This window comes from Ciona intestinalis, chromosome 3 (genome assembly GCF_000224145.3).
Source record: "Ciona intestinalis chromosome 3, KH, whole genome shotgun sequence".
NCBI classification, from domain to species: domain Eukaryota; kingdom Metazoa; phylum Chordata; class Ascidiacea; order Phlebobranchia; family Cionidae; genus Ciona; species Ciona intestinalis.
In genome coordinates, this window is record NC_020168.2 from 5,195,921 (window position 1) to 5,213,895 (window position 17,975).

The 17,975-nt window shown below is 35.8% G+C and overlaps 2 protein-coding genes across 2 annotated transcripts in view; one reads left to right on the plus strand and one right to left on the minus strand.

Moving 5' to 3' along the window:
• LOC100185035 (WD repeat-containing protein 35) overlaps nt 1-7,241 on the plus strand; it is a 13,015-nt gene extending 5,774 nt beyond the window's left edge. The window contains exons 12-29 of the mRNA XM_009859769.3: nt 285-426; nt 484-553; nt 776-829; nt 1,038-1,147; nt 1,321-1,402; nt 1,705-1,833; nt 2,040-2,120; nt 2,400-2,536; nt 2,897-3,100; nt 3,368-3,514; nt 3,733-3,865; nt 4,224-4,376; nt 4,656-4,798; nt 4,955-5,057; nt 5,280-5,427; nt 5,859-6,048; nt 6,485-6,535; nt 6,818-7,241. Coding sequence (XP_009858071.1) covers nt 285-426; nt 484-553; nt 776-829; nt 1,038-1,147; nt 1,321-1,402; nt 1,705-1,833; nt 2,040-2,120; nt 2,400-2,536; nt 2,897-3,100; nt 3,368-3,514; nt 3,733-3,865; nt 4,224-4,376; nt 4,656-4,798; nt 4,955-5,057; nt 5,280-5,427; nt 5,859-6,048; nt 6,485-6,535; nt 6,818-6,956 — 2,216 coding nt within the window. The 3' untranslated portion in view covers nt 6,957-7,241. The remainder of the gene's footprint in view (nt 1-284; nt 427-483; nt 554-775; nt 830-1,037; nt 1,148-1,320; nt 1,403-1,704; nt 1,834-2,039; nt 2,121-2,399; nt 2,537-2,896; nt 3,101-3,367; nt 3,515-3,732; nt 3,866-4,223; nt 4,377-4,655; nt 4,799-4,954; nt 5,058-5,279; nt 5,428-5,858; nt 6,049-6,484; nt 6,536-6,817) is intronic.
• A 336-nt stretch (nt 7,242-7,577) lies between these two features.
• On the minus strand, nt 7,578-12,735 carry LOC101243539 (leucine-rich repeat-containing protein 26-like). The gene is made up of 5 exons (XM_009859875.3): nt 12,412-12,735; nt 9,105-9,240; nt 8,716-8,890; nt 8,477-8,634; nt 7,578-8,234 (listed from the first exon to the last, which is right to left on the minus strand). The coding sequence occupies exons 1-5, from the start codon at nt 12,614-12,616 to the stop codon at nt 7,751-7,753; spliced, it is 1,158 nt and encodes a 385-aa protein (XP_009858177.1). The 5' UTR covers nt 12,617-12,735; the 3' UTR covers nt 7,578-7,750.
• Nucleotides 12,736-17,975: the final 5,240 nt, after the last annotated feature.

A 17,975-nucleotide genomic window follows, 5' to 3' on the forward strand; every position in this document is an offset into this window, starting at 1 on the left:
GGGTTACAGGCAGGCACGCTAACCACTATACCACGACGCCGGACACTAAGGATAGTGTAATAATTAAATAGGACACTAAATTCACCCAAAATGGTACCATCTTGGGAAGCCCTAACCAGTTTGTAGCTACAAAGCTCACGTACAGCTATTTAAAACAGGCACTGTTTTACTCTAGTGATGCTTTGTGATAGTTATGGTCTTTTTTGATTCTTCAGGCAATAAATATTAAATTTTGTGTGTGTTTTATTTTAAATTATTTTAATTATTTCTTCTGTGCTTTTCAGAGCCACTTTTTCTCACTATGACCGCAACTCACGTGATAGCAGCCTCCCGTGAAGCAGTATACTCATGGCAGTACACCACATCACGTGCACTTGGTCTCTCACATATTGTGACCTCAACAACACGCAAGGACAACAGGGAGAGGTGAGTGAAAATTTTCTGTGATGTCATGGAAAGTTTTACCAACTCTTCCATTTTTAGGCTCTTCCACATTGATGATGACAAACCTCAATCTAAAGCTGATTATCTCAACTTTAAAGCTGCTCAAGCTGTAAGTTAACATGTAATAATAATGCAGTAATGTGGGGTAAGATAAGATGGACACCTTTAGCACATAATATCTAAATGTTTTGATTGTGTTTTAAACAATTAACAACGGTCTATGGGAGTTTTGAGGATAAGGTTTTATAGTTTTTAAAAAAATATTTTGTTTACTAGCAAATAGGAAAAGAAAATAGAATAAAAAGTTGTTACACTCCTTTATTCATTACAGCCAACAAAGGATCCAATTTGTGCCATCACTTCATCTGACAGACTTCTAGTTGTGGTATGTTTGTTATTTGAATAATATTAATGGTTCTTGAACCTTTTAAGCATCACTTCTTCACTATGCTGTCAATCTGTATTGATTTTCATAAATTTTTATATCATCGTACCAAACCACATATTTTGAGAAGCTCTGCTCCATATACTGGTATGGAACTATAAGCCTATCACACTCATAAAATAATACATTAAATATTTTTAACTTATAGGCCAGAGAGAGTGGTACCTTACAACGATACACGCTTCCTAATCTAGAGTTAACGCACAGATATGCTGTGTCATGTGAACCTAAACAACTAGCATTGAACTGCACATCTGCGTAAGTTTTTAAACCTTGCAATTATACATTTTTTGCTATACAGTTAAACTAGTACTTTTTTGGAGGGGTAATTTGTGAAATTTGTTTAATGCTGTACTGTTTGTGCTATGTTGTCAATATAGTAATAACTTTTGTAAAAATATGATTAAATTGAAAACTTTTTTATATTTTAGGAGGTTATCAATTATAGATACTGGAGGTGTGTTTTCAATATTTGATCTCGATGTTGTTATAACTGATGAACACGGACAAGAGGTGAAATTATATACTGTCACGTCCACAATGCTGCTTAATAATTTATTATTTTTTACACAACTGCATAAATGGGCTTTATGGACGAAAAGGCTTTTCATCACAAATTTTTTAAAGATTTTGTTTGCAATTTTTTTTAAAATTGTTATTTAAATTTTTTTTAGTAAACATTTTTTTACCTCTAAAAAACTCTTTATAAAATTTTGTTTTTTAAATAGTTTTTTTAAATCATCATTTAAATATAAAAATACATGCAGTTGAATACGTCCTACATTTCTTAACATTATATTATCCCATTGATCCAGATGATAGGCGAGCATCTAAGGTTGGAACGTAAAGATGCGTGGGACATGAAGTGGGCCGATGATAATCCTGAACTCATCGCTATTATGGAGAAGACGAGGATGTATATCTTCCGTGGACTTGATCCGGAGGTAAGTGTCTTCTACAATCAACAATTTTTCTTTATGTTTGGTGGGATTACTTTTAACTTTGTTTAATTGCAACAACACTTTGCAACAAAAAAAAGTTTTTTTTTTTTTAATATTTTTGTTTTTAATTTTTATTCCTTTTTTTTATCCTTTTTAATTTAAATTTTTTTAATAGTTTTGTTTTGTTTTTTTAACATTTTTTTCCCTAGGAACCACTTCAATGCTCAGGATACATATGTGACTTCAGTGATTTGGAAATAAGATCTGTTTTGTTGGATGAAATACACAAGGTAAAGTTTGTTTTATTTTATGCTAACCTCATCTTCAAAGTTAATGGACCAATATTAAGCTCAAATATATGCCGAAAAAGCTACTTTACAAAACAAGTATTACATGCCTAGTAGCAACAAAATGTATTTCAATATTAAGATTTCCTTAAAAGTAAGTATATTTAGGTAAAGTAGAATATTTACAAGTGAAGTTTCTAGTTTTGGTGTATTATTACATAGTTTGTGACAATCGACAAACAAACGGGCATATTTTATTTTTGCTTTTTTTATCTGTGCCAGGACCCGGACAGTCCTAGCACGGATGATTTGATTGAATTGGAAGTCAAATCACTTCGTGACACGAGGACATTGATACAAACAGTAGGGATGAAAGACGCCGCTCAGTTTGTTGATGATAATCCTCATCCTAGACTATGGTGGGTAGTGGTATCAACCATAATCGCAAAATTGTTTGTAAAATTTAATGTTATCCAGTATGTCTTTAGTCCTGACGGTTAAATTGCATTAATAAATCTATGTTCGTTACACAATACATTTTAGATTTTTTTAAGTTATTTTACATTATTCCAAAAAAGTGAAATAAAAAGACCAAAAACATAGTTTATTATGTGTTATCGTTTAACTTTTACACGGTATGTGACTATGGGTCCCTTTAATTCACAAAGTAGCATTTTTCCTCTGTGATTCAACCAATCTTTTTAATGTACATTTATGATTGTGTAAAATGCCAAGATAATTGAAAAATTTGTAAAACTATGTATTTTGATCCCACACAGGAGACTGCTTGCTGAAGCTGCATTAGATCAACTTAACTTAGAAGTAGCAGAACATGCGTTTGTTCGATGTAAAGATTACCAAGGAATCAGGTTGAGTAAGCGGGTGGCACAACTACACAGTGAACCACTCAAACTAGCTGAGATCGCGGCATATTTTCGACGATTTGAAGACGCAGAGAAAATTTACATTGATATGGATAGAAGGTAACTTTATAAGTTGAGCATTTTACACATTCCTGATTGGTGGTTATGTGGTCGTTATACCAAAGGTTTCCTATTCCATACACCTTCTGCCTGCTTACAAGTTACCATGAATGTTACTTTAATGGTACTGTTTTTTTAATAATTCATACAACCCATTAATGACCACTGGTTGGGACAATTGCAGTTATGCGTTTTTCCCAAGAACACATATGCCCACATCTTATGCTATTATTGTTTGTGTTCAAATCTTATTTATTTTTGTTCCAGGGACCTTGCCATTGAGTTACGAATGAAACTTGAAGATTGGTTTCGTGTCGTACAACTTCTACAAAGTGGAAGTGGTGGTGCTGATGATAAGAAGTTACTTCAAGCATGGAATGCTATTGGCGATTATTATGCTGATCGACAAAAATGGTGAGATGCGACTAGTGGTTTTGTGTATTTTCAATGAAACATAAATTGTTTTTTTTTAAAGTTTATTATATTGAGACAAATAAATAATTTGTGGAATTCTTGTTTTTTTTACTATTTTAGTTTTATACTTTTTAATTTTTAAAGTGTTTAAAATAAATACACTTTTATATATGTTTGATTGTTTTATAAGATATATATTCTATGTTTTACTTTTTCAGGAAAAATGCTGCTTCATATTACAAACAGGGTGGAAACCAGGAGAGAATCGCTGAATGTTATTTTATGTTGGAGGATTATGATTCAATGTCCGAACTATGCGACACTCTACCGGATAATCATAAAGTTTTACCGGTGAATATTTACATATATGTGGTCACTTGTAAAATAAATCTTTGAATTATTATTTGGATGAACTCCTTAATTTTTGATTGATGGGTTTTTAACTGATTAAAATAGTTTTATACAAAAAATATTTGGCTAGTAAACATAAAATCTGCTCTTAAGATTGGCCATGGATTTTAGTTCTAAATATTAGGAAATTCTGGGTGTTGCGGTAACATATGCCTCATTGTCAAGACCTTACCCATACAGAAACAGGAATCACCAGTTTCAGAGTACATTTTAATATGTGTTCCACACTAAAATTTGTTTAATTTTTTTTGCTTGTGACAGTTTATTAATTTTAAAATATTTGTTTTCTAATCGTCAGGAATTGGCCAAAATGTTCCGAATGGTCGGCATGTGTGAACAAGCTGTCTCTGCTTTCTGTAAATGCAACCGGATCAAAGATGCGATAGATACTTGTGTTTATCTCAACCAGTGGAGCCAAGCTGTGGAACTTGCACAGCAGCATAATGTTAAAGTAAGTATTGGTTCTCTACTAACAAAGCACAATTTTAATTTTCATATTGTTTCATAACTTATTTTAAATATACACAGCAAAATGTACATTTTTTTTCAAAATGTCTTTAGTATCATATTAGGAATTAATTCACTAATTTGTACAGTATTTCATTGTTGTTTTTTCTTATTTACTATTAAATGGATTAAGAAACAGTTTTGAGGTTCTTTGACTTGTATATCCAGAACTTACATGCGTCATGCACCAGTTTATAATAATATTATGTCATGCATGTTACAGGATATAGATCCTCTCCTTGCTAAATATGCTGCACATCTCTTGGAAAAAGATAACATTCTTCAAGCTATTGAATTATACAGGAAAGCGAATCGTTTTGTTTCGGCTGCTAAGTTGTTATTCAAGATTGCTAAGGAAGAAGAAGCGTAAGTAAAAATTATTTAATATAAAAAAGAGAATAATATATGTTTTGGTAGTTTATGTATATCGTATTCTTTATGTATATTTTATATTGTGAGAGTGAGGTCCTACAGCCTCGTCTTAAGTTGGTATTATCAAAAGAAAAAACCATTATCTCATAGAAACGGAGCATCTCCTATACAGTTAAAGAAGATTTATGTCCTTGCTGCCTTGTTGGTTGAAAAACATCACCAGAAATCAAGAGAAAAATCTACGAAGCCTTCGGTATGTCTTACATACATGACTCTTAGACTTATGATGCAAAAAAATGTTTTAAATACAAAAGCAATAGCTCATATAGTCATATATATATATATATATATATGTCATAGTTGCATCCAGTTTTATGTTTTAATTTAAAACTAAAACCATCCTCCAGTGAGTTGTTATGTTTGTATTAAAACTACCCAAGCAGGGTTTTGAACCTGGTACATTCCTAACACGCAGGGTTCGTTGTTGTTGAACGACTTTGAGGACGAAGCAGGTGATGCGAGAGTGATCGGCCAAGCATGGAGAGGCGCTGAAGCGTATCATTTCTATATTCTTGCCCAACGTCAGCTATATGAAGGTTATGTGGATCCTGCTATGTGCACAGGTGAAGTTTGGGGATAAAATTTAAAAAAAGTTTAGCGCTGTGGCATAGTGAGTTCTGTTAGCATGCATTGTTCTAGCCCAGAGGTTAGAAGTTTGAGGCTCAAAAATTTCATATTTGAGAATTAAAGTATTTTTTGCAACTGGTGTCTTGGCATAGCTAAGAGGTTGGGGGTTCAAGGCTTGGTGCTGTTACCATAAGAGGAGGGATATGTCCTTGGGTAAAACAGCAATTGCTCAAGATCTAGCTTATGGGTTGTTTAAATTGTTAGCCACATATACTAAAAAAATCATCCACAAAGTTACACATGTGGTAACTCGTAAGTGAACATGAGGTGTTTGAACAACTGTTGTTGCCTGTCTCACAAGGATAAATAAGTTACATTTATTTAAACTAAACCCATATTTTTCATAACATTCATTTCCCCACCACAGCAAGTCACTTATCTGACTATGATGACTTCATTGATGTGAATCGTGTGTATTCGCTTATTGCTGTCACATCAGCTACAAACAGATCGTACGCCATTTGCTCCAAGGCATTCATTAAACTTGAAACAAGCACAGATATTAATGAAAGTGACAGGAAAGCTTATCAATCGCTGGCTATGGATATTTTCTCAAAGTAAGTGTGTATTGTGAATTTAAAATGAAAATCTTGGAATCTGATTTCAATGTTTTAGCCTTCATTCCAAAATTTATGCGTAGCAATTTATTCAAGTTTAGAAGTTGTATATCGAGAATTTGAGGTGAAAATCTTGAAAATTGATTTTTCATTTTTTTATTTCTCATCTTTCCTAATTGATGCTTAGCAACTTAATAACAATAATACTTCTGTTATGTAACCTGGTGCTGTCAGATAAATGTATTTTATAAAAAAAAATTATAACAATTTGTTTATTGACCTATGCTTTAATGTAGTATTCAAGTCATGTCTATCAGGTTAAATGGTGATTTATTCATTGTTTTTTTTAATATTCTCTATAAACTTTTCGTATACTTTCTAAACTTATGTTTGCATGTAACATTAATGTAATGGTAAAGTTTAATTTTTCTCAAAGACATGAACCACGAGACCAGAGACATAAACCAGAGCTGGATATGAAGGATGAGTGAGTTGTTTTTACTTTTGTAACTTATACACCTCAACTGGGTTGTCCAGCTTAATAACCACACATAAAAAATCGTCACAAAAATAATCACCCACAAAGTAACATACATGATTAACTCGTAAGCTGGCACGAAGTGTATGAAACAGAACACACATGTGATAACGACTGTCATGCGAGGATAAAGAAAGTTACATTTATTCATTCAGCTTTAAACAATTCATTCATTATATTTACTTAATAATTTGTTTCATTCAGTTTCTTTTTAACATTCTTATGTTTCAGCAACATCGTAGTGTGCCTTGTCACTGGTCGACCAATATTAGATTACGAGTTCTGGACATGCACGACATGCAAACGAAGTGCAATGTCACAAGAAATGAATTCCAGGCTCTCGTGCCCACTTTGTCATTCAAGTGTTTGATTCCTTAAGGTGGCAGTAGTGAGTCGAAGCTGCTGTAATAATTTTTGTTTTTTAAAAAAGGTCCTTACTAGTGACTTTTATTCCAAGATGTTACAAAATTTCATATATCGTTTTTATTTTTGTTTCAAAACTGTATTCTCTGTATTTTTCTGCTACAAAGGCACATACGAGTTTTTTTACTTTATTCTCAAGACATTTCTTTACCCGTTTAAAAGGTTGCTATCGAACGCGATATACATTTATATATAAATCGTTAGAATATATTCTACTCTATGTCAAACACTATACAGATTGAAGAATGTGAAGAAATTTTTCATCGGATCAAAGTACAAGGTTTGATGATAGCAAAGGCAGGCAGAATATTCGGTTAAAATGCATAAAGTGAAAGGTCTACTTCAGAATTGAGATGTAAAATATATAGAAAAACTTAGCGTCAAAATTAGGCTACTGTTGTAAGATGTCTACTTCGAACACGCATGCGTGTTTGCCGTGGTCATTTGGTCAAGGTAAAAAAAAAACACATTAAAATCACTACGTAAGAAAAACTACGGAAATCTTTGTACAAAGAAAAGTCGAAAAATAAATAAACTCGAAACGCTTTGTTCGAGAAAAGTTGGTGGAATGCGTGGCAAGAAAACGAACTTTCAGTTAAGGAACAAAAGGCTTTTTTGTCGGGTTGTAAAAGTACAACTTTTCTTTGAAAACTACTGTTTTAAAAACGAAAATGTACCAAGGTGTACTCTTCTGCCCTACTAGAAGTACTTCTCGTCATGTATGTTTAGACGTTTGTGGAATCATTTTTCTTTCAGTACATCATCAGTGCTCGTTTTCAAGTCGTGTTCGTACGGCGGCGGCTGACTGGAAACTGATTCTGAATCGCTTTCGCTGCTTGAATCGTCGATGCCTTTAAATGCAGGCGATGGCTTGAGGACATCTACTCTAATTTCAATTGGAGAGCCGAGAAGATCAGCTGCAACGAACAAGTCGCTTCGGTTGGATTCTTCCGAAATAATGCTGCATCTTGAAAACGTATCATCAGCATGTACTTCGCTCTCAGCTACTGCCGCTTTGTCAGACGCTGTGGTTTCAGAAGCCTCGATTCCTTTTGCCGTTCTCCGTCTACACATGAATATGGCAAATAGAACGGTAACCAAACCAGAGAAAACTCCAAGGAGAATAGAAATCAATCGCTGGGAGTCTGGCCCGCATACAGAACTGCTCGCTACGTCTCGAAGATGGTGTTTGGTCAATGCACTAGGCGAGTCGCAAACCATGTACCTGCATAAATCACACATAAGCAAGCGAATGTTTTAAATGTAACTTTGTGAATAAAACTCGCAACGAAATTATATGTTCTGAAACAGAACACCCGTGGACCGTGGTGTAAAGATTGCCGTTGCCCCGCGCCATGCGAGAATAACAAGATATATACATTTATTGAGCACATGAGAGTGCTCGCGATCTTAAATATTAAGATGATCTTTTTCTTTAAAGTTACGTACGCGCTCCTACCCACTTACCCGGTTCTGATGTTTCTGTTTCTTAAAGAAAGTTCAACGTTTTTCAGCTGACAGTCGCAGTGCCATCGGTTGCCGTGAAAATAGACTTCCTTTAGTTCGTGCAAGTTTTCGAACATTTCAACTTCAAGCGTTTGAAGTAAATTATTACTGAGATCAATCTGTGTAGTGATAGACGTCCATCAGTTCAAGTTAATCAGGTTGTGCTAGCATGGTGGTCCGTATAACGGGTTGCCACTTACCTCAGTAACACGTTGAAGGCCGCTAAAAGTTGAAATTGACAACTTGCCGAGTTTGTTGTTGTTCACCAGCAGGGTTTCAAGTTTACCCAACTTATTTAACGAGGTTGGTGAAATGCTTTCCAGTTTGTTAGAAGACAGATTGAGCTTTCGAAGTTTCCTCAGTTTTCGAATTACCCTGAAAAGTGATTTTTAAAAAATCCAGCCTAAACTTTATCGTAATCATATAACGTTATGTTTTTTCGGTAATTCTGATATTTCTAAAAATAAAACCTTTCTTAAAAATTAACCCCAAATTTCACCTCTACCACAAAATTTGATGCTCTTTTTTCCAGACGTTTATTATAATGTATAGGAATAGAAACACAATTCCAACAACAAGTGAAACCTACCGATCCGAAACCGTTTCTATTTCGTTTCCATCAACTTCTAAGTCTTCTAAATGAACCAACCGTCTAAATGTTTTGTTTGGGAGAACCGAGATTCGGTTGCCGGTTAAGATCAGAGTACGAGTCCATTTCGGTATTCCTGGGTGCGAAAAACTGCGTTTTATTTTAACGTTCAGTGTATATTGCATGTTAAAACCGAATACTATTGGAAAATACATATAGCGGGGTGGGGAAAGACGTATTTTCATTCTATTTCTCGTCCCATTTGGTAAAACAATGAACAAATTTATAAAACTATATCCCAACGACTCCCATAGACCGTTGTGTTTCATCTTATACTCCACGGTACTGTATACATAAAGAACAAAACTATTGGAAAATCTCTAGGCCGGTAGAGTATCGTCCGGGGTAAGATGGCTACCGTTAAAAGACAATCCCATATTTCATAATCATGTTTTATAAATTAACAACGCTATTTAGGGTCGTTTGGATACTGTTGTATGATTTTGATAATAAAAAACTTGGCAAATAATTTATTGAGTGTAACCTTGATTGAACTGCTCTAAGCTGTGACTGACGTTTGTAAACTTCAGTCGAAAAATAAATCGTTTGCGAATTCCTCGTCAGATTAGCAATCGATTGCTGGCCCACAATGCCCCTTTATGTAAAGTTTTGTGCATTATGCATATACCGCCCGCCGAGCGTCAAGTTAAAGAGAAGACAGACGTGCCTTTTGAACGCCCGACGTCGTGCAGCCCTGTCAGTCAATCAGAATGAAACGGCCCATGTCAAGAGATCCGGTAATGCTTTGTTATATCCCCGGAGCTATTTCGTGTTTTAGAAATCAAATTACAAAAACTTTTAGGTTGGCGTATAGAATCTGGTGTACTTTGCATAATAGTTTTCTTTGCCTCTCAGACTTTCGTTGTTTACTTGAAAACCTCAATCAGGGCTTTAACTGCATGGGTGGCAGGTGCACAGGCAAGCTCCCAGGTTAGGTTAACAGCAGACGTAACCCACCCGCAATAATTGCGGTCTAGGCTCGTAAATCGTGTGCACAGTCAAGCGTAAACGCGGTAGAATACAATTTACACCTTGTGCCAGCTCCGCCCCCATCTACGTCAAAGGAGAGATTACTTCACTTCAAACCAGGTGATTTGTGCATCAGATTTGGACGCTAACGCTGCTCTAATCACCTGCGCGGTTCTAATAGATTTCAACCCATCGCTCAAGACAGTTCATCACTCAGTTCTGACTTGTCTGTTTTGCGTGCAGCGATTGGTATTTATCAAGAAAGTAAAGAAAGCAGCAAAATCACCCGAATCAGCCGTGTACAAGTTACATATCATACAGAGCAAATATCATGTTATAAACTACGGTTGATTACATAAATTTTGTCTCATCCACTTTTTCTTTCCAATAAACTGTAACACTCGTTTGCGCTACAAACCACCGGGATTTAAAAACAGTACTTTCGGCTTGAAAACATCATAGCGGTTGTTTTCAACCATGGCACTGAACCGTTAAGTTAAATAATCCTTCCATAATACGCGGATTTGTCGCATTGTGTACTTAGCAGAGCAACCATGTAATTTTTTCAATACTCGGCTTTAGTTGCTTATATACAGTAGAAAATTCACACAGTCGGTTATTTTTACCCCACAAACGTGATCGCAAAGTCTTTACACTGGTATGACACGTCTAAGGCGTTGTCTGGCGTCGGGGTCGCCACTTCACAGACGTTTGCATACGTACCCACCAGAACTAGCCCATGGCCAATTAACCTAACCCCACTTGACACGTCATTTCTACTTCCGGTCATCGATCACGTGGTTGTCGCGTACTTCACTACGTCATTATTTCAAATTGTCCGAGACCGTTATCCCTATTTTCTTTGAGAGCCGAACCCGTTAAAATATGCCGGAACTTCGAAGTAAAAATGCGAGGCATGCGCGCTAAATACTGTACACTGATGGGCCGTGAGATCTAGGCTCGCAGCGCACGCAAGCAACCTAAATCTTTGTGTCGTCGTTTTTTATAGTAGAATGGGAAAAGATGGAATACTGTTTCATTCCATTTTCTCGTCCCATTTGGCAGTAAACAAAGAACTTTCAAAAAATTATTAAAACCGCATCCCCATGACTCCCATTTACCGTTAAAATCCCATATACCGTTGTTAATTGTTTAAAACGTAATCAGAATATTTGGATAGTATGCACTAAAGGTCCCGTCCGCCCCCACCCTACTATATATGTAGCCATTTTTACAGCCATAAAGAGTTTACAATAAGTGCGCAAAATTTGATTTATCGTTGTTATAAAAAACTTCTATTTTTTCAGCACTTTTCAGTAAACCTCAAGCTCAATTTTGGCGAACACACAAACACGGAGGTAAACAAGACACACCCACAAGCGACCGAAAGTTGAGCACAGTTTGCCCGTAACCTCTTTCTAACAAAACACAGCTTTCATTTCCAACTTTATTGTCGAAAACACTTTAATCCCTACCGGAACCTAAAATTTATACAGATCACGACCGAGATAAACCTTCAAACCGCAGAAACTTAATAATCTTGCACAGTAACCCAATCAACTAAAACATCTTTACTTCAAATTGAATATGAGCTCTTTGATCGACATTTTAACGTAATAAAAAAAAATATTTTTCCCAATAGAATATTGCATTTTTATCGACACGAATTGACCCGGAAATTTAAAATATCTGTTGTATTCGGTTTCATATGGGTTATCCGTTCTTGTTCAACGTATAATCTCCTTAAGTCGCCGTAGCTCACCTAATCCAAATCACTGGTTTTTCACAATCGAATCGCTACCGATGTACCGAGCCCACTTCCGAACAATTATTTTAAACCCATGTTACGTCATGTCGAAATATCCGGACGATTTAAACTTGAGAAGAATTTCACCCCGAGATTTTTTGCCTGCGTCATCTTAACGCGTTTAACGTTGGCGGTTATATTTGACATGGCTTTTTTGTATATGTGTAGATCATTTAATATCCGGTTACCCATGTTCGTGTTAACAGCGTTCTTTTATGATTATTAACAGCGTTCTTTTATGGTCGTGAGAAAACTTATTTTGTTCTGTACATATTCTTTATTTACTCCAAGATTGAACGATAAAGGAGAACGAAAACACGGGCCATCTTACCCTAGCAATACGCATATCCAAAAATGTTGTTCATATTCTATATAATTACCCATTAATTGGTGTATATATGCCTAATTTTATACACGCATAAAATATGTCAGTATCAAAATCAATAGATGTCAAATATTAATGCGGCTCACCGTAGGGAACTCGGTAGAGATTTTGATAAGCGCATTCCACAGTCAGGGTACTTGGAGTACATTGGCACGCTCGTGGGCACCTCTTGGACCGCGTAGGAACAGAAGTGACAGGAGAGGACGCGGACTTATTGGTTCGGGTGCTAAAAGCAACCGTCGTTGAAATAACCGCGAAGAGCAATCCTGTGAAAATGGTCGTTTTCTTCATGTTTTCAAATATTCCACTTATTGTTTGAAACGTAAAAGTCGATATATTTCCGTCTAAAATCAGAGTCTAGTTTTGCAGCTTTTGGTTTTTAATTTGCGGGGGTCTCACCCGTCGTCGAAGATATCTATGTTTGAAAATAACAAAATTTAGACAGAAAATTGTATCTGTTTTGAAAATACTTGCGTTTTTAACTTTTTATACCAAGAAGTATTGGCAGATTTTTTCATTTATACTATAGGACATAGACTGATCCACAAAACTTAACGCGTACACCCGTATAGCTGCAGGTGTAACTGTTAGGCTATATTACACTTTTTTGTAAAAACAAATTGTTTAAACACTTCAGCACTATAACACACTAGTAGTATATGACTTAATTTGAAGTCTAATTATAATCTGCATTTATCTCGAATTCCCAACAAAGCCACACTCACTCGTTATATTATATAGCACTCATCTAAACAAACTTTCAAATCTAAATTTTCAAGTGCTTTTCAAGTTCAGTTGGAAAACCGAACAGTCAACTGCCGAACGGCCCGGTTTTTGTTACGACGGCTGGCCGCGTACTACTACCATTTTTTGCTGGCGCTCGGATAAAGGAAAAACGCGACAAAACCACGAAAATACGATCGAAAACGAAACTGCGTTCGACGAATTTAAGGACTCCCTACTATATATACACGTCTCACGACGAACACTACTTTTTAATGTCGCTTTTTAAAAGATAAGGGTAGAAGGCGAAGACAGGATCTTGTACCGATGACAGACAGTAGAACCCCCTCTTCCCAGTTTAATACAAACTGCTGTCGGTTAATAACCTCCTGACGTCAAACCGATTAAGCGGAACGAAAAATTCCTCAAAGAAAATTGTTTTTAACCAAACAAACTAAAAAGAAAAGCCTCTTTATATTTTGAAATTCTTTGCTGCCTTTTCTATTACTTTACCTTGAAATTTTCATACGTTGGGGTAAGGTAAGATGGGACACCCTCTCATACCATTTTCTCGACACATTTAGTAAATAGCAAACAAAAAAACACTCTAGGAATTATAAAACCGTATCCCCACGACTTCCACAGACCGTTGTTAATTGTTTAAAACACGATCAGGATATTTGGATATTATTATGTGCTAAGGACGTGCTAAGGTGTCCTATCTTCCACCACCCTACTATATTTCTATAAAAAAAGCTTAAAATGTGTTTTCTGTTCCCTATTACACTTCTATTACCGACTCTCGTTAATGTAACACTACCTTAGATTTCGTCAAAGAAATTGTTTGCCATCAGCGAAAGCGAAAAGTCTGTCGTGTGTTTTTACCATAAACAGTAACTTAACCTGATCGGGCAACCGGGCACCGCATACATGTGTATTTGGTGCAACAGATAGCACAAATTGCCCCCTTTGTTGTTTATACTTCTACAAGATTATTCATACTCTAATGATAAACGAAACTCCGTGAATTTTTGCGACTTGTAAAAAAACGCACCTACATCCCGTATAGATTATAAAGCATATCCCAAAATTTCAATAAAAATAAAATTGACAAATTTTTTATTAATTAATAAAAAATGTAAATCGTTACTAAATTATAAAACTACCTTAAATCCCGTATTTTTCTGTCTATTTTAATTAGATAGCAACACCGACTTAGTCCTCGCACGATATCACGATAGTATCTGCCCCAGTTATCACCGAGCCGCTGCCCCCAGCGTAGAATCGGGGCAGTATACACGTCCGTGAGAAACACGAAATATACTTAAGGACACGACTGTCCTGCCCCCCGTAACAGTATTGGACATAAGCGAGTTGTTACTGTACCACATAAACAAGTACGTGTCGTCCGGCAGGTTGCGTAATGTTTTATACACTGTCTCGCCTCGCATGTATATCTTATGTTGGTGGTAACGAATGTCCAGAGAAATTCACTTTTTCATTCATTCCCCGAAACAAAGTTTGTACTGAACTATAAAATCACAACTGCTACATGATTGTCTATGTTATAAATCCTGTAACGGATCTTACGGGTGTTTGTTTCAAACTGTAAACATTACCCAACGCGTCCATCTATTTGATTTTACATTCAATGACTTGTTACCTTGTTATCAGATTTCTTTTTCTTGTAATCGATACATTTCTATATTTCTACCCCACAGAACAGAATCGCGTCATCACCTTTTAATAAACTATAACGCAGTTACAACTCTCGTCTCATAAAAATGTTTATAAGGTATTTAGTGTGATCATTTTCTCGCCATATTTGGTAGCAAACAAAGAAAAATAACGATAAAACCGTATCATGTATCCTTACGACTCCCATAAACCGCGTTGTTAATTGTTTAAAACACGATTAGGATATTTGGATATTATGTGCTTAATGTGTCCCATCTTCCCCTACCCCACTATACATGTTAAAACTTTTCTCAAAACAAAGTTTACTGATCGTAGTTTTGTAGCAACCTTAATTCGTTCCAGTACAGCGTCTATATCTCCTTCATCTCATGTTAAGTTCAGACCAACGTCGATATATCTCGCAAATCTTGATATCTTGTGTCATATAACATACTTTTAATCTCGATTGACTGACAATCTTTTTTTATCACTGCCCCAAATCATACACACTAAATAAAGGTAAAACAGAAAGATCCTACTTTTATTAAATCATTTCCAAAACGGCATATGTACAAGAGCACTGAAATGAAAAAAAAAAGTTTTTGAATAACATATTTATATTTACATTCCAAAAATTTGATAATGTTTAAAATGTTTTGACTATCCGCCCTTGTTAATATTGATAAAAACAACAATACTTTGTGTCATGTACGTAACAAATCAAGCATTCATTGTCAAATAATCGGTAGGTGTTACGTCACAGGTCACCTATTACGCATACATGTCCTACGTCATCGTATGCCCTACGTCATCACACTAACTAACATGCTTTATATTTTCTACGAGAAGATGATTTTCAATGTGACATTTTGTTTACGTTTGTGAGTGTTTTAAAACAACACACGCGGAGATCTAATGTTTAATGGTTATGACCTAGAAGCCGAAAAAAATAATGAAAAATATTATGCTAAATCTTTTATAATGGGGTGGGGGAAGACGGAACACATTTAGCACATAATAGTGTTTGAAACAACTGAAATGGTTTACGAGAGTCGTGAGAATACGGTTTTATAATTCTTTGAATGTTCTTTGTTTACTACCAAATGGGACGTGAGAATAAAATGAAGAGGTGTTCCATCTTTCCCACTATATACACAAAACAGAATCCACTCCAATTTAAAATTTATTTTCGTCCGGTTTTAAATAAACTACAATCCCGTTAGGAAACGCGTATACATCTACATCCGCGTGAGTGGCACGATAGTGGGTCCTAAAAACATCCCAAGCGTCAATAAAGCGACGCAAAAAGGCAGGCGGGGCCATCCTACACTCCAGGCCAGACGGCAGCGGCCTCACCCTACCACGAATGTAACCTTCAAGGGCCAGGGTGATGGGTAAGTAGTATTTTCACTCGCATTCCGCGGCCGGGTGTAGCTATGTAGGCTCGACCCCGCGGTACGTATTTACGCTCAATAATTTGTGTATATGACAAACACGCCCGGGTTCCCGTCCATATATGTTGATTTGCCGCCTCTTTTTAGAGAGTTTCTCCTATATACAGTATATTAAAGTTCTTTTTTTCTCAATGCGATTTTATATTTTCTCTTCAACATAAAATAAAATGACCAGATTCGGCCTTTTTAAATCGTGTTATATTCGATGTTTTATCTCTGTTTTTGTCCGTGTTTTCGTGTTTTTTTTTTCAAATTAATAGTAAAGTATGAAATATAAGTTTATCATCTGACGGCTCGGCTTAATCGTGTGTCAAGACAACCATTATACGAAGCAGCTATTTCGCCTTTCTTATATGCTGGCGCCCGCTGTTGACCTGGCTGTGGTCGATCCGCACTTTAAAACCCGTTTACGCTCTTTGGTCTACAGACGCAAGAGGCTTTAAAATTTTAGGAAATATCATATACCATGTCGGAAGCTCTGTGTAAGTGCCATAACCGACCACTGAAGTTGGTTTAAATATTTTCTAATGCAGACTAAGCCGTCATTATTCCCTGTATTTGCTCCTTTCCTCCACATTCCCGACGTTACTTTACACCGTATAGCTGTGGCAGTCTTGAGAGCTCCGCTTCATAAGTCGATTCAGGGTGCTGCATTGTCGTCACCAATATGTGTACCAGTCAACACTCGGTGTACAACTACAAGAAACCGACCAAACTAGAAGCAGATGTGCGCTGTGCGATTACGTCAATATACGACATGCTCTCTTGATCGCATGCCTCGCACTTTGTAACAAAACCTGAAAATTCTCACGTGTAAAACAAATCTTTCGTCCAATGCTTTTTTTACAGATTTCGTCAATTTTTTTTGTATGTTTTTTCCATGCTTCGTCTAAGCTTTTTACCGTTTAAAAAATAAACCCAACAGGAAAAACATGTTCAAAACACATATGCTAACATTTTCCGAGAAAATGAATTTCCGATAAAGTCTCCAAATATAACAGGTCTACTTTCTTACTGTTATTAAATCCTCGTCTTTGATGTTTAAACAAATCTTGAGCAAACCAGTTTTAACTGCAGATTGTCTTGGAACAGGCGACTATCTACATTCTACACAGACATCGGGACTTACCAAGGACCGCTAACAAAAGACTTTATTTATGCAATTCAGAAACTCTTTTTGGGGATACCAATAAACAATCCTTTTACTTGCGGTTTCCGTGAATTATTGTGTTAATATTTTTGTATTTATTTTTTCCAGGCAACAACCTATAAATCCACGTCCCAACAAAGTCCTGTTTGTTGCGGTCATCCAGTCAAACAGATCCTGGTCATCCAGTCGGACACCGATACAATTCCATTCCTTGCAGAAAGTTTTAAAAATAAAAGTTCATATCACACTAGCAACAGGATTTTGGGGTTTTGAAAAACCTGAAGGCTTTGTTTTATTTAGAAGTCTGTCGGTTCTCTACCAATACAGAGTGATTTAATAATATAATTTTTGGTCTGGTGTTATATTTTGGAAGTTTTTTTATGGAATCTTTTTTTATGGAATCAGTAAGTTCTTTCTGAATTATATGCTTTAAAATTATAGTTGCGGACTCAATCGTTTTTTATTCTGAACATGTAATTGCTTTTTATTATACAAATCCAGGAAAATTATTCTGTGTAAGTTTTTAAAATGTACATGACAAAAATGGGTTCTCAACTTTATATTCGTGCACTTTCAGACTTCAATGTATCAAATTGTCCTCGGTAAAAACGGCACACCAAAATCTTCATAAATCTTCATAATAAAA

Bases quoted from the DNA above. Each gene is read 5' to 3' on its own strand.
- LOC101243539 (XM_009859875.3), bottom strand. From the start codon at position 12,616: ATGAAGAAAACGACCATTTTCACAGGATTGCTCTTCGCGGTTATTTCA. The intron at 9,241-12,411 runs GTGAGCCGCATT...TTTCGCACCCAG, and splicing joins TCTCTACCGAGTTCCCTACG to GAATACCGAAATGGACTCGT. The intron at 8,635-8,715 runs GTAAGTGGCAAC...ATCACTACACAG, and splicing joins GCCTTCAACGTGTTACTGAG to ATTGATCTCAGTAATAATTT.